This window comes from Ochotona curzoniae, unplaced genomic scaffold (genome assembly GCF_017591425.1).
Source record: "Ochotona curzoniae isolate NIBS_2020 unplaced genomic scaffold, NIBS_Ocur_1.0 scaffold_3890, whole genome shotgun sequence".
NCBI lineage: Eukaryota > Metazoa > Chordata > Mammalia > Lagomorpha > Ochotonidae > Ochotona > Ochotona curzoniae.
The window spans coordinates 7,733,456-7,749,979 of record NW_024467115.1 but is presented as its reverse complement, the minus strand read 5'-3'; the positions used below and the strand labels follow the sequence as shown (position 1 = coordinate 7,749,979).

The 16,524-nt window shown below is 39.1% G+C and overlaps 1 protein-coding gene across 2 annotated transcripts in view; it reads right to left on the bottom strand.

Annotated features, from left to right (window-relative positions):
• Positions 1 to 16,524, bottom strand: part of NCOA7 (nuclear receptor coactivator 7) — a 142,032-nt gene that overhangs the window by 56,023 nt on the left and 69,485 nt on the right. For both annotated transcript variants that reach the window (XM_040965697.1, XM_040965696.1), the window contains exons 3-5: positions 16,127 to 16,347; positions 1,605 to 1,684; positions 502 to 609 (exon numbers count right to left, since the gene is read on the bottom strand). In XM_040965697.1, the coding sequence (XP_040821631.1) occupies positions 502 to 609; positions 1,605 to 1,684; positions 16,127 to 16,347 (409 nt within the window). The remainder of the gene's footprint in view (positions 1 to 501; positions 610 to 1,604; positions 1,685 to 16,126; positions 16,348 to 16,524) is intronic.

The following is a 16,524-nucleotide window of genomic DNA, read 5'->3' as shown; positions in this document are numbered from 1 at the left end:
TTTAAAAGTTGGGGAAAAAAATGGTGACCATTTGTTGATGGCCCTGCTAAATGTCCCCGTCTTTGGCAGGTTTGCCCATTTTCCCCCATAATATCAAGATGACAAAAAATGACAAAAATTTTGCCAACTTTTATATAAAATGATGGTCATAATACACCATAGAAGAGGGGACTAAATTGAGACTTTGAATTCTGAATTAAATATTTCAAGAATATCTATTATATCTGACAGAAGGGAAACGTCACATTAATTTACACTTTCTTTAGATGTCCTAGGAAACATTCATTAACTACTGTTATAATAAACTGTCAATTATTTGCAGTGAGTTCATTTCTGAGCATTTCACAAGTACTAGGTTTCTTCGAGAATTCTTGAATCAAAAGGAGAAGACACTGAGATAATACACACTATCACTAATGATAATTTGATGACAATAATGGTCACGCATTAAAAATGGAAAGAAAAAATGTGTAAAGTTATATTCAACAAGGAAATAGATACCTGGCCTGGAACAATGGTATGTGTGAAAAGTTTATTCAGTTCCACTAATTTGTTGGGAGTGATGTTAAACTTTAGTGCTATGGAGTTTAGGGTATCCTGGCTTCCAGCCTAGAATAATCAAACAGAATATTAGAAAACAAGATTCAACATGCATGAAAGAAACAGCAATTTTAATAGACAACATTAACCCAGAATTAAACCCATAGGCCCCCACAGAACCAAAATTCACCAACTCAATTTGCCTTAGACTAATCAAAGTTATAGATTACAGTGAAAACAGTTTCAAAGTGTTTCTAGACAAAGTTAGGATATAAACATACTTGGAACTTCACAAAGTCATAAAACTGTGCATCAAGTTTTAACTCCATGGTACAAGCAGGGAAGTGAGTACACACCACACAGTGTACTGTAGTAAATGCACACATCACAGTGCTAGTCACCTACTCATTCAACAGGTTCCTAGCCTACATTAGGCAAGATGTCATGAAGATGATCAACAAAAACTGGCCCATTCGCTCCTGGATATATGAATTGAAAGCCCAAAATAACATTCAGAATAATGAATCAACAATGCTAAACTGAGATAAATAATGTGAAGGAACATGATTCGATGAGAGTATAAAGTGAAGTGATCTAGCCCAACTTTCTGGATGGTCACTTGGAGAGTGAAGAGAAGACATCAAAGATAAAGGTGTGGCTTATGCAAAAGAATGGATTATGCAGCCAGCACTTCTTCAAAAAGCAGCAAGCATAGGAGACGAAGGAGATGTGGTGAGTTTTATCCTTGCTCCAGCTTTAGAAAAGGGACATGGAGCAAAGAAGGAAAGCAACACCTGTTGAACCCAGCAGATGAGCCCTAGGCAACCCTGACAATCGATGGGGTGACAGCCAGATCACGCTCATACCCTTAAATCATTGCTTCCTATAAACTTCTCCAGGAAGAAAACATGAAGGGAAAGAAATGATCAAGAACGGGCCTTAAGGAACTTCACCATTTAGTGGACACCAAGAAAAAATTCAGTGAAAGAGAGGAATGTGTAAAGAAGAAACAGGCTAAATCTAATAATATTAACAAACATTCGTATTATCCTAGTTTTACTTACTGTGTATTCAGTGGTACCATGGGGCTTCTGAACCACCATCTTCTTCTCCTTTTTGTCATGTGTTTTGTTTTGATTGTCATCTGAAAAATAAATTGTAGGCAAATAAATGATTTCATTTTCAGAAACTGAGGAAACTATGAATATACACTACGTGAAAACTCGCCTTCAAATTGAGTAGAACACAAAAAGAAAAACAGACTAAAGACGAAATAGAACGTTACCATAAAAGCATGCTATTTATCCATGAATACCTCCATATGAATAATGCTAATTGCAATTAAGTAATATAAAAGAAAACAGTAAGGTCATGTAATGTTTGAAAGCGATTAAAATAGTTTAAATATAATATGTTATGATGATAAATTTGGAATGAAACCAATATACACATGACATAAATGCTGTCTTTTGGGCCCAGCATGGTAGCCTAGTGGCTAAATCCTTGTCTTGCATCTACTGGAAGCCCATGTGGACACTTGTCTGTGTTGTGGCTGCTCCACTTCCCCTTCAGCTTGTGGCCTGGGAAAGCAGCAGAGAATGGCCCTAGGTCTTAGGATCTTGCACTCAGGTGGAAGATCCGGGAAGAAGTTCCAGGCTCCTGGCTTCAGATTGGCTCGGCTCTGGCTGTTGCAGACACTTGGAGATTAAACCAACAGATGAAAGACCTTTGTCTCTGTATCTCCTTCTCCCTGTAAGTCTGACTTTCCAATTAAAACAAGTTTTAAAAAAACAACAACAAACGCTGCCTTATGTCATCAGCACAGTCCTTTTAGAAGGTAGCTTCGCAACTGATATGTTGGTCATAAAAATGTTCATTCTCTCAGTCAAGAATTGTTCTCTTAGGAATTTATCCTAAGGACAAATTCAAAATAATTGAAATGTTATGTGCTCTCACATATGGTTATTATTATATTACTTACAGTAATGAAAGCTTGGAAAGACATCTATGTCTTAAGTTGGAGCACAGATATGTACTGTTTTTATAGCTCAAAGATGTTCAACCATTGCCAGCTGCATATGATTAAATCTTTTATGGTCAAAACCATCATATATTAGTTCATATACTCAACATTATGGAAATATACTGCCCTGATGTAAAATTGAATTGACAAAAATTAAATTAACTATGAATAGATGCCCCCAGCATCTATGTGAACAGAAAAGTATAAATTAAAATCAGGTATCATTTTACAACAAAATTAAGTTGGACTGCTCCCTTTTTAATCCTTTTACATATGTATTACTGAATAAATACATCAGTCATAATCCCAATCAGACACATTAAGCTGGCACAACAATGGTGATACTGATATGATGAAGAAGATAGTGGTTTCAAATACTATTTCCATGTATGCCACTTCAAGTTCAATTCATTACTGACTCAACTTGGTTCTTTAATGTTGCCTCTTAAGAGTAATGCCTGAGCTTATTACCAGTTTTCATCCAAATCCACTGCAAAACGGGGTAATTCTGGTATTGTCTTTTGGCTCAGAACCTCTCTATTCTGAAAGTCTTGTGAGAGGACATTGAGAGGAATAGTGAGGTATACTCACCATGATGGTGGAGAAAAGGAGAAAGCAAAAAGTTGAACCATTCTAGTAATGCTACTCGGGAAGAAAACTAGTTCAATCATTCCAGCAAATTATAAACCATTTTCACGCAGCAATGTAACTTGCAGATGTGTGTTCTCTGCCAGCAGGTATACACTGCGTGTACCCTAAGTAGGTGGCCTGACAATGCACTCTAGAGGTCAGCAGTGGGCTAGCAGGTCAGTACAAAGTAGTCCAGGTGCTCTGGGATTCTAGGCCATTAGAAATTTACACAGCAGTAAGTTTATACCAAGAGAAACAGATTGAGACGTAGAGTTGAGATGTAGAGTATCATTTATGTACATTTGAAACAAGTAAACAGAAAACAATCATAACCACTTCACAAGGCCATATAAACACAAACATCGACACTCACTGAACACATTGGAATGACATTTGGTGGGAGAGAGAAACAAGAGGAAGGAACAGAGATAAAGGAAAGTTTACGAACAACTCACAAGGAACCCTGGCCTAACCGGTAAGAGCATGCCATGATCCCAAAAGTTCCATTTGCTCAGCCCTGTACATCTGAGACCTTACAACACACATGTCCACTAAGAAATGTCATCAACAATATCATGCCATCTACACAACACAGGGACACTGCGGGAGAACTGTACAACAATACAGGAGCATGAATATTCATTAAGTGTTTCTTTTACACTGTTTAAAATTAAAAAAACAAGAGAAAAAATAAATTACATAATAGCCACCTTAACCTAAAAATCGTGTTCTAGGTATTTCTATGCTCGATTCAGATACATTTGAAGACACTAAAAATTCTTCAACATTTATATTAAAAAAAAAAATGACCTCCCCACCTTCAGGCAGTTGTCCTGAAATTGTTTCAGGAAGATGGGACCAATTACCATAGCTTTAGATAAAAAATACAAAACCTGGCTTGCATAGTTCTTGGCAAGTAAACAATGAAATGTTAATAAGATTGGTTTTTCCTTCTAAAGAATCAGGAAAAAAATTCTTGCTTTTGCTTCATCTGCATGGAAGGTGGATAGTGCAGGCTAATATTCCTTGATACACTATTCCACGAACTGCTTTGGCATTATGTGACACAGTCTTCACTCATTTTCATTGCTCACCTCCTCTTTGTTGCACACTTTGACCACAGTGTCATCATAGACATCTTTCAATGTGACTTTCAGAACAGTCACTGAATATCCTCTTGTCAATTATTCATATGTCTAAAGCCTTCCTTCATCCCTCTGTGGTAGCTTCTGGCCCAATACCTCCAGAAACTGTATGTGGTTGTCTCTGGTTTCAAAGCAGAGTGCCATTATAAGCCAACATCTCACAATCATTTACTTATTGTCCAACCATACTGGCCGCTGGCTCAACCTTTCACAATAATCTTAACTGTATAAACACAAATTAATACAAAAATTATTTTCCTTTGGCATGAATGAGTAGGCTAGCAAAATGTCAAACATGTAACATTACTCAAACAAAAGGTTTTCCCTCCAGAGTCAAATATCTGATGATCCTTCAGGTGAGACCACACAATACCCATTTATGAATGTCTTGTGCCTAACCAATAGCTGGTGGACATGGCTGAATGAAATTTCCAGTACACATCAATGAGCCTGACAGGTTTGATTGTGGGCAACACTCTTTACGAATACCACATCATGCCAAGCAAGTTACAGGCATGATCCAAGCCAAAATTTGAACATTGTGCTTTACACACCAGAAGTGGAAGCTCAATAGAAAAAACCTAGATGCAAATGATAAATTCTGAGAATCCAGCAACTTATAAATCATCGTAGCACAAGGTGAAGTATCACACTGCTTCTTAAATGTTTCTGCAATGAGTTTTTTCTTTTTAAAAACAATGTAAAGCTATTTATGGACCACTGTTCACCAATATTTATAATAAATCAAACATATACAGTTGGATAATATTCTGATTACTATAAAGTTATTGTTTTTCCTGGCAGCCCTGCAGTGAGTTGGAAAGATGACCACCTGTGTGTGTCTCACTAGGTCAAGTCCTGCATGTCTTACTAAGATGTGCAGCAGATACTTCACCAAGCACTGGGGAGCCAGGAAGGAACATGAGCTGTCCTGGGCAAGGACCACCCTGCTGTGCCTTAGGATGGGGGGAGGGGAGAAGCGACAGGAGATCCAAATCCAATGCTTTAGGTAGGGACCACAAATATCTCCCAGTGACACTGACACCGGCACTTCTGGCCTCCTCAAAGCCTTTTATATACACCCAAACACTGATTCTCCCTCTGTTTATAGGAATCTGAGGCCAATAACGTGCAAGTATCTACTTCCTGGGGGAGAAAGTGGCAGGCCTTCCTTAAAAGCCAGCCCCAGGTTAAGAACTGAAACTCCTACTTTGTCACCGCTGAAACAGTCTTCAGAGCCACATTTTCCCATTCATCAAAGAAGTATCTTATTAACAAAATCCCCAGAGGAATAAAATATAGGCTCTTCAGTTTTTAGCTTGTTTCATTCTGCAAATATCCTAGAGGTGACAGCTGGAATACAGAGTAGGAACCAGCTAGCCATGTTAACTTTCAACCAGGTGCACAATGGTTTGCTGTCTCAAAGTCCTGCCCTGTAAGAAAAGGCTCTTGGTTCCAGAAAAGATACAAGCTTCTTGAAAAACAACTTCTCTCTCTCCAGTACTGAAACTAAAGGAAGGTGAAATCTAGCAGTGTACCTGGGCAAGGAATGGCATTAAGGTCAATGTAAAGGACCCCATGTGGCAGTGATCCATTAAGTGAGTTTTCATAGCCAACACAAAAGAAAAGCTGAAGTTTCAGGACAGAACTAAAGGCAAGCTTATGTCTGAGGAATAGAAGGAAGTATGGCTGACATAAGAGGTGTGTAGGGAGGGGAGAAGCAATTCAAAGGTTAGCAAAATGAATGTGAGATCACAGAAGCCATAGAAGAAGTTAAAGGAAAGCACTATTGATACTGTCAAATGCTGTGCATAAGCCAAGAGATAAAAACCTAGAAAATGGATAGCCAGAGGTCAGAGAGTTTCGGAAAGTGGAAGTAGTTCAAGACAGATGGCATTAACCATATCACAAGAGCAGGGGTAGGGTGAACATAAAATTAGAGACCAAAAGATTGTAAATTTGGAAGAGTTATTACCTTGGCAAACAAAGTTTCAAAGTGAATGTTAAGACACAACACACCATGATCATTTGTTCATAGGTGGGGTCTCTACATAGGAGTGGCAGGAAGGAATAAGCAAATACACTGCTGAAACAGCCCCGGAGGGATTTAAGAGGCCCGGTGAAAGGAGAACCTATTCCCTATGATGAAAACTGATAGAGTTGGCTGCAATGATTGAATGGCATCAACCATAAAATCAGGCCTTTTGCAACTCCTTTAGATTACTAAACAGCTTTACAACCCAATATAGGGATCAAAATGATCTAGGCTCAGGGACTGGCTTTGTGGCACAGCAAGTGAAGCTGTAACCTGCATTGTCAGCATCCTGTATGAGTGCCAGTACAAGTCCTGGCTGCTCCACTTCCTATCTACTCCCTCAAAGTAGCCCAGGAAAAGCAGCCAAAGTGACCCAAGTTCTCTTAAATCCCTGCCTCTCATGTAGGAAACCAAGAAGAAGCTCCTGGCTTTGGCTTGGTCTACTGCTAGCCACTGTAGTCATCTGAGGAGTGAACTAGTGAATAGAAGCTTTCTGTCTCTGTCCTTCTCTCTTTCAAAATGAATACATAAATCTTTTTTTTTTTAAATAAAGTAGGCTCGACTATTAACTCTGATACATTTGCATAGCTATGTGATGTTAGGCAAGTTACCAGAAATTTCTATGTTAGTTTTCTCAAGTGTTTAATGAAGAACTATCAATGTTGTTGAGAAAATGAGATAAAAACAAGGTTAATTTCTGTGCCAAGGAAAAAGTTAGTGCTTAAAAAATGTTATTAGTAGTAGTAGTAATGCCATTAATATATACAATCCAAATGGAGTAGTGTGTTAAAAGAATTATAAACCATGAGCAAAAGATGCCATTCCAGAAATGCAGCAGTAATAGGCCATCACAACTGGCTTAAAAGAAAAATTTCAGTTAATCACTTTTGATACAGTGACTCCCAAATTTTGATGAAATTAAGAGGCCACATTGTAGCCACAGACTAGAGAACTGAGTGAAATTTCTTTATATGACGAATGCAGTCTTTGATGCACATTAGAAATACTTCTGAAGAAGCAATGTAGTCAAAATACATATAAATCAACAGCAACTTCAGGGGGAAAAAATAACCGTATAACATCACTGCCAGGTGAGCAGTAATTGGCTCATTTCCTAAATTCAAGGCAACCGGGGCAGTGATGAGGCCCCCCACACCCTGCTGTGTGGAAGGCGGACCCCTGTGGAACAGTGAGAAATCAGGTGCTGCACGCGTCCTTTCTCCTTCACTCTCTCCGAAGCACCTATTTGCCAGCAGCAATTCAGTGACCCTTCTCAGGCTTTTGGGCATGGTGGTGACCACTTTGTCAAACCGCTGAACAGTGGCTCACCCAATATCACACGAGCCGAAAACACAAATATTTAAACTCAGAAAGAAAATATTTGGCAGTGGAAATGAATGCAGAAACACCACAAGTACAAAGATATCTTGCAAACCCCAAAGACAGGAACAGAATTCCTGCCAGTCATGGGAAAACGCCTTTCACAGCTCTGACAGGAGGCTGCCACTGCATTGGAATGCACTGTGGGGACCTGGCCGTTCAGCCGTGGTCTGGAGTAATTCTTCTAAGTTTGCCTGAAGCACACCTGTGTAACTTGACATGCGCTCTTATAGAAAACCAAAACAAACATTAAGAACAAAAGAAGCAAAATACCAGCCAATTTCAATATCATTACAAGTTTCTATCATGTTTTATATTTGACTTTGTTTTGGAATTTCTAAACAAAGCAAAGCACAGAAGTTTCAAATGCTTAAGAGAGAGCAGTGAAAATCTGATTATTAGCTATAAATTTTCTTCTACCATGAATAATCAACATTATCATGAAAATGTAAAAAATTCACAAAGTTGTTCAGTTAGGTGGCCAGATATAACAATCTTATAGAAGTGTACGTGAAAAAGTCCCAACCATACTGGTATCAAACTATATAATATCTAGGAATAAACATAACAAAACATTGCAAAGATGTGCATAAAAAAAGTTAAACGTGTTACTAAAACAAATGAAAATTTGAATAAAACAATATACATTGCTCCAAATAGGAAAATCTCACCCTTGTGGATATTTCCCTTTTTCTTCAACTTAATGTTAAACTTAAAAAATGCTACTTAAAAGCTTTCAGAAGGGACAGTTGCCAAATTGACAAACACATTATGTATAAGCACAGGTACCTGAAAATGTCTAAAATGCTTTTAAATGATACATGATAGCACACTGTACTGATAAATTAAGGTACAGCAATCATAATACTGTAGTGACATAATTTTAAAAACATAATAAATAAGAGTACAATTAAAAATGACAAAAGTTAGAGCAGAAAGGTGCTTGATGACATGGTTACATCCCTTATGAGATTGTCTTGGTTTGCATCCTGACCCACTTACAGCTTCCTGCTAATGCACTTCCTGAGCAGCAGCAGGTAATGGCTAAGGTAGGCTAGACATCAAGAATGAATTCCCACTTCCTGGCTTGGGTCTGGGCCAGCCTGTGCTGCTTCAGGGTCTGCAGCATGAACTCACACATGAGAGGTCAGTTGTTTCTCTCTCTCTTTCTCTCTCTCTCTTCTCTCTCTCTCTCTCTCTCTCCCTCCCTCCCTCCCTCCCTCACTCCCTCTGTCTCTCCCTCTCTTCTGCCTTTCAAATAAACAAGTAACACATAGGAAGAGGCTGGCTTTCCCCTTAAAAATCATGGGAAAGGGAAGGTTTTGGTAGAGACAGATGGCAAAGGGCAGTACTGCTCTGCCCCTTTTTCTGTGTGCACTCATATCATGTCCCTCATTTTGGCAAGGGACAACATTGCTTAGTGGTTTCCCAGTGTATGAAATAGGGTACAAGTAACTGTAAATAATACGTAAGACAATTCAGGGGTCCTGGCATTGCGAAACACAGGGTAGAGCTAACAACTACAATAGCAACATCATATACAGACACCAGTTTGCATCCTGACTGCTCTACTTCTGATCCAATTCCCTACTAACAGCATAGAAAAAGCAGCACTAAACTTGCAAAACAGAACAGTTTTTGCATTTGTAAGATGGCCTACTATCTTCCAGAGTAGGGGCCAGTACAATGGTGCAGCAGACTGATCCTCTACCCTATGATGCTGGCATTCTATCTGGATGCCAGTTTGTGTCTCAGCTGTTCCACTTCTGATCCAGCTCTGTGCTGTGGCATGAGACACAATAACAAGTCCCCTTACTACTTTTATCCTAATGATTTTAATTTTTTTCTTTCTCAAGTCTTTTAAAGCCATTCTGCTTAAAAAGAAATAAGCAGAGCTCAACATGATGGCTCAACAGGCTAATCCTCCACCCTGGAGCACTGGCAAACTATACAGGCACCAGCAAACTATACGGGCACCAGTCCATATGTCCTGGCTGTATCACTTCTTACTAAAAATAAATCTTAAAAAAACAAAAAGATACACAGAGAGGATATTCCATCCAATGATTCACTCCCCAAGCAGTCACAACAACTGGAGCTGAGCTAATCTGAAGCCAGGAGCCTAGAGCTTCTTCTGGGTCTCCCTCATGGGAACAGGGTCCTAAGGCTTTAGGCTGTCCTCGACTGCTTCCCCAGGCCACAAGCAGGGAGTTGGATGGGAAGTGGGACTGCCAGGATTAGAACTGGTGCCCACTGAGGATCCTGGGGCATTCAAGGTGAGGACTTTAGCTGCTAGGCTACCGTGTTTGGCCCAGGTTGCCCTAGTTCTAATCCAGCTCTCTGTTGAAATCAACAGAGAATGGCCCATGTCTTTAGGACTCTGTGCTCAAGGGGGAAATTTGGAGGAGACTCCTCACCACCTTGGCTCAGTATAACTCTGGCCATTATGACGATATGGATAGAACAGTTTTCTCTGTGTCTCTCCTTCTCTCTGAGTAAAATCTTCCTTCCAAGTAAAAATAATAATAAATCTTTTTAAAAAATGTTCTGAGGCTGGCACAATGGCTCAATCGGCTAATCCTGCACCTGCAAACACTCGGATTCCACATTTGAAAGAATATAGTAAGGTACGGTGCAATGGCCCAGTGGCTAAAACTTCGCTTTGCAATCACCAGGATCCCATATGGGCGCTGGATTGTGTTCCAGCTGCTCCACTTCCCATTCAGCTCCCTGCTTGTTACCTGGGAAAGCAGTCAAAGACTTCCCAAAGTGTTGGGACCTTGTATCTGCCCCATCAGGAGACCTGGAAGAAGTTCCTGGCTCCTGGTTTGGATCAGCTCAGTCCCAGCTGCTGCAGACAATGAGGGAGCAAATCAAAAGATGAAAGATCTTTGTCTTTCCTTCTCTTTATAATCTGCTTTTTGAATAAAAATAAATAAATATTGAGAGAAGTTCTTGATATCTTCTTTCTACATTTAAGCGCATTTTAATACTCTATTCTCTGATTCAATGAAATCTAAAGTCCCAAAATGATCAATACTTTTTTGTAGAAGTGCAACACCTTTATGCATTTGTGGTTTCATTCATTTATTTTTGGAAATTAATTTAACAAAGTAGCATAACCTTGTTTTCTGAATTTCCTGTGAAATAAAAACATGACAGAAAAGAGACCTTCACTGCTGTGGTTAAAGTGGGAAGGCAGCCGTTGCTGGCATAAATTTGCAGTCTGGTATTTTCATGCTGTTGTGAAAACCAAAAATCCACAAGGAAAAAGTGGAGAGTTTCATTGTTATTTTTGAATATTTCTTTTTAAATCGCTAGACAAAAATATTATATGAAATGATAACTATGAACATTAAATATTAATGAAAAGTAAAATTCATTCTTCAGATTCTGAATTTTCCATAAACAGACCTTAAAACTATAATAATCGCAGAACTAGTCATGCTGTTATTTGAGTCCTTTATACCTGTTATAATGGCTAATCAAGTCTAATTCTCTAAAGATTTCTACTATGCTAGTCAGAATTCTTGTTCTTATCATTTTATATTAAATATTTTAATCAGCATAATATTTTTGGCTCTTCTTCCTTATAAAATGCATCTCTTTCTTCCAATCTCATACCTCCATGGCTGTGTGAAGAACCTCCCCACAATGAAACGTCATTTGTATTTGTAAAATTTCTGTTCTTATCTTCATTTTCTTAGAAGCAAAGGTTATGCATTATTCTTTTTTTTAAAAAAAAAAAAGATTTTATTATTTTTATTGAAAGGCGGATATACAAGGAGGAGAGACAGAGAGGAAGATCTTCCGTCTGATGATTCATTCCCCAAGTGAGCGCAACAGCCGATGCTATGTCAATCCGAAGCCAGGAGCCTCTTCTGGGTCTCCCACGTGGGTACAGGTTCCCAAAGCTTTGGGCAGTCCTGGACTGCTTTCCCGGGCCACAGGCAGGGAGCTGGAAGGGAAGCAGGGCTGCCGGAATAGAACCGGCGCCCATATGGGATCCACTTGCGCCACCGCACCGGGCCCGGTTATGCATTATTCTAAGATGAACAAACACTCCTTTAATAACAGTGCATTGTGATATAATTCATGCCAATTTAACATATTTTGATGCTATAAAATTATCTTTTAATATCTTTTAAAACATACTCATTTGAAATTTAACTTAGTAGCTAATTTTGAAACACGTATTATGACACATTACCAAACTATTCCTTATGTTTACATTTACAGAATAAGTTAAAATGAGCTCTATATAGTAGCCAGTACAAATGTAAGCACAGAAGGGTTGACTTTCCTTATTCTTAAAACTGGTTTGTTTGTTTGTTTGAATGCTTATTGCATGCCAAGTGCTGTCGGTAAGAGATGGATCTAGATTCAGCCGACGCCATCTGCCGTAATATAATTACTGCACTTCCGTTTTCCTACTCGCTTCTCACAAGCAAAACAGAACATTTATAGAATCAACACAACGTTGTTACAATTAGGCAATCTAGTGACTCAATCTTTTCATTATATCTTTTACCAGTATCTTAACTATTGTATTCTTCTAAGTATTGGAAGGCAGCAATGAATTATTGCCACTTGTGAAACAGATAATCCAGTTCAAAAATAAAAGTATTATTTCATCAAAACATACCTCCTCAGATCAGGAACATATGTGACAGACTGGATACCGACAGAAAGTAGGAATTTTACCTGCCTAATGCAGGCACTACCCTATATCTACATAATGTTCTTTTCTCACACCTTTGCTTGAGATCTGTGTATTATTCTGCTTTATGATTGCTATTAGTAACTATACAGGGACTCCTTGCAATGGCCTAGTGGCAAAATCTTCACCTTGCATGTGTCGGGATCCCATAGAGGCACCAGTTCGTGTCCTAGCTTCTCCACTTCCCATCCAGCTCCCTATTTGTGGCCTGAGAAAGCAGTAAAGGATGACCCAAAGCCTTGAATCCCTACATCCATGTAGGAGATGTGGAGGAAGCTCCTGGGTTTGGAATGGCTCAGCTCCAGCCATTGCAGCCATAATGAACCAACAGATGGAAGCTTTTTCTCTCTGTCTCTACTTCTCTGTGTAAATCTTTCAAATAAATAAATAAATCTAAGTTCCTTGAAATTTCTGTATCTAGAGAAGACACCAACCGATACCCTGTTTTTGCTGTTCATGCCTCACTGTTTGTTGGTCATTCTTTTCAGTCTGACTCCCTGCGTGATCCTCTTAGCATATTTTTGCCTATGTGCATTTCATACTTCACACCTATAAATAATAATTTACAGGCTTTTTTCCTGAAAACTAGGTCCCCTTAGACAAACACTCTTGGTACCCCCAAAATCTCCACAAATACAAACTTATTGATCACCCTTCTTCTTGAGTTGCCCAGACTGTCAGTTCTCACGCTTTTCTTTTCATCCCTTAGATACTGAATTAATCAGAAAAGATGTTATTTCTATAAGCAGAAACTCTACTCAGAGGGGGAAAAATAGTTCAGCTCTCTAACATATCTGCCATAACTATTCTGAGAGAAGATGACAAAATATCACCTCTATATCTAAGAGTTTTTATTTAACACTATGCTTGGTTTCTTAATTGATGTGTTTCTAATTATTTGGTTAAGATATTGTGGCATTAACTGTTAAACCATCCACTTAGCAAATATTCACTATACATTTTAAAATTATAGGGCCCTGCTCAGTAGCCTAGTGGCTAAATGCCCGCCTTGCACATGCCAGGATCCCACATGTGTGCTGGTTCACTGTACCCACATGAGAAACCCAAAGAAAGCTCCTGGCTCCTGGCTTCAGATCAGCTCAGCTCTGGCCATTGCAGCCACTTGTGGAGTAAACCAGCAGATGGAAGGTTTTTCTCTCTTTCTCTCCTTTTCTCTGTAAATCTGATTAATAAAATAAATCTTAAAATAAATGAAAATATGTAATATGAAACATATAAGTGGGGATCTCCTGCTGATCTCACAGGAAAGATCCCTGCTGAGAGTAACAGAACATGAATCAACAAAGCCTCTCGGTGGTCCCTTTTCCAGCCACATCAGCACAGCCTACTGTCCTCGTCTCAGGTGCATCATGGAGATGCCCCCAAACTTCCCCACTAAATACAGGATGAAGTCCAAATCTTCAGTGGGTCAACAACATTTTCACTTTTCTTGTCTTTCCTTCCCTGGAGGTCAGAGTCCTTCTGAGCAGCATCAACCTGGAGCTGCCCTGACTCCTGGCTGGAGGCCTCAGGCTCCACCTAGTGGTGCAGAATGGCATCCTGGGATGGGAACAGGGACTCCTGCAGGCCAGACCCGGTTGAGGTCCTGCAGACATGCCAAGAATGGGTAAATGGAATTCACAGACTCAACCCTACAGTTCTACTATCTAAGCGTTAGATTGACATGAAGGAACGTCCCCAATCTCCAAACCAATTGTCATCATTACCATTCTAGAAATAGGGTGGCAAGGTAAAGTGGCAGCATCTCTCCTGCTGTATTCAAATAAAATTACAGGATAATTCTGGCTAGTAACTGCTTGTCATCTACATCCTTGTAGAATTTCTATGAAATTCATTTAAAATAATATTTATTGATCTAAGTATCACATCCACTGTTCAACACAAATTTTTAAAGTCGCTGTATGCCATAGACACTACATGAAGCTACTCATACTCAGCCTGTACTCAGGGAGTCAAATGAATCTACAACAATGCAGAAAAGAAGTCTATCCTAGGTAATGTTAGGAGGTCTTCCCTGGAAAAATAATAGTTGAGCTGATTTTGTAAAGCGAAGGTAGACATAAAGAACCAAGGGTATTGTTTTTGGCTCAATGCTACATACGCGATAGAAGACACTGAAAAACTTATATAAAAAGAAATAATTTATAAAGGAAGATGAATAAAGCATTCCCCCTTAACTCTCTTCTTCTTTTTAGCAATAAGGAATAATAATCAACACTATACTTTAAAACAAAGTTTATTAATCATAAAAAACATTTCAATAGATTGACAGTTACAATGTCTTACAAGATACTAAATGGCTTGAGATGAAAAGCATGCGTTAAGTTATGCAATATATTTTTAATCTTAACCAATTGCAATGCTACAAGCCATATGTTCTCTGCTTCAGATATCTATCACTGTTGCAGCAATATCAACAAAGCAGCATTTACTACCACCTCCACGACAGCCCACTTTACCAGGGATGAGTGTTGTTAGAAAAATACATCAAATGAGGAGACAAGATATGCCTTTCAGTAAGTCTGGGACTAACTGGGACCAAGTTTACGGTCCTTCAGAAGAAGCCTTCTATTTGGGTAAGATGACATCGCATACATGACATCTATATTATATTCTCAGGGATCTCCCTCAGTTTCCTCTTTCTTTGCTTAGCAATTTTGAGAACACTCTAATGTCTGCAGCACACCAGGTTCTGACACCTGATAGCCTTTATTTGTAATTTCTTTGGAAAATACTCCAGGCCTATCTGATAGAACAACAGGCATGAGGTGGATGACCCAAGCAAAGATAGATAGGCCACTTCTGTTAAGGAAGGTTTAAAAGCAGTAACTATTGTGAACTATTTGGTACAACTGACTTGTTTTGAGATTTAACTAAAACTCTCCACAGTCCTGTTTTTGAACTGACTGATACTAGGCTATGTCTGCTCCGATTTCTGTTGCCTAGCTGATGCCAAAAACTACAAGCATTTCTATCAGCATTGCAGGATATGCATGCACACATCAACACTAGTCTCTCTCAGGCCCAGCGAGGTAGCCTAGTGGTTAAAGTCCTCGCCTTGCATGCACCAGGATCCCATATGAATGCCAGTTCGTGCCCCGGTGGCCCCACTTCTCACCCAGCTCCCTGCTTGTGGCTTTCGTAAACAGTGGAGGACAGCCCAAAACCTTGGGACCCTGCACGCATGTGGGAGACTTGAAGGAAGCTCCTGGCTCCTGGCTTCAGATCGGCTGAGCTCCGACCTTTGCAGCCTCTTGGGGAGTGAATCAATGGACTGAAGAACTCTGTCTTTCGTCCTCTCTGTATATAAGACTTTCCAATAAAAATTAAAAAAAAAAAAAAAAGAATTGTCTCTCTCATACAACAAGACCATACACTAGAAACATGCTCATCGGCACACAATACGTGCTAAGCACAGTGCTAGGTGGCAGGAACACAGTGTTAAATGAGCCACAGCAATAATCAATTGTTTTCTTTTCACATAAGATTATATATATAAAGGATGTGGGACATGCAATGATAGCTCCAGAAACTGTTATTGTTATGATGATGATGATCACCATTTATAAATGTCCTCCAAAAATCATCACATTTGTAAAATGACAATGTTATGCAGTGCCATTAATACTCACCAATGCTGTAATAGCGCTTTAGTTCTGTACGCCTGATTTCCTTTAACGGATTATTTTTCCTCTTCTTTTTCTCATCAGTGCCATATTCCTCTTCCACAGCAATGCTGCACTTGTCTTGATCTAAGCTTACTGTGGCAGCATCTTCTTTCCCAGAGTGAGTTCTGGATACTATCGCTGAAGCTGTCTCTGCATTTTGTTTGGCTTGCTTTTTCTTTTTCAATCTAGCAACAAGAAAAAAAAAAGGGAAATACTGCAGAAATGATATGCTAATAGGAATCATATTTATCTCATGCTTTGGGGCTTTGAAAACTAATTAATTGCTACAGCCTACACTTTATTGTTAATTATACTAATATTCTTCTAATATTGTTAATTATACCTCCTTATTTTTTTTCTTT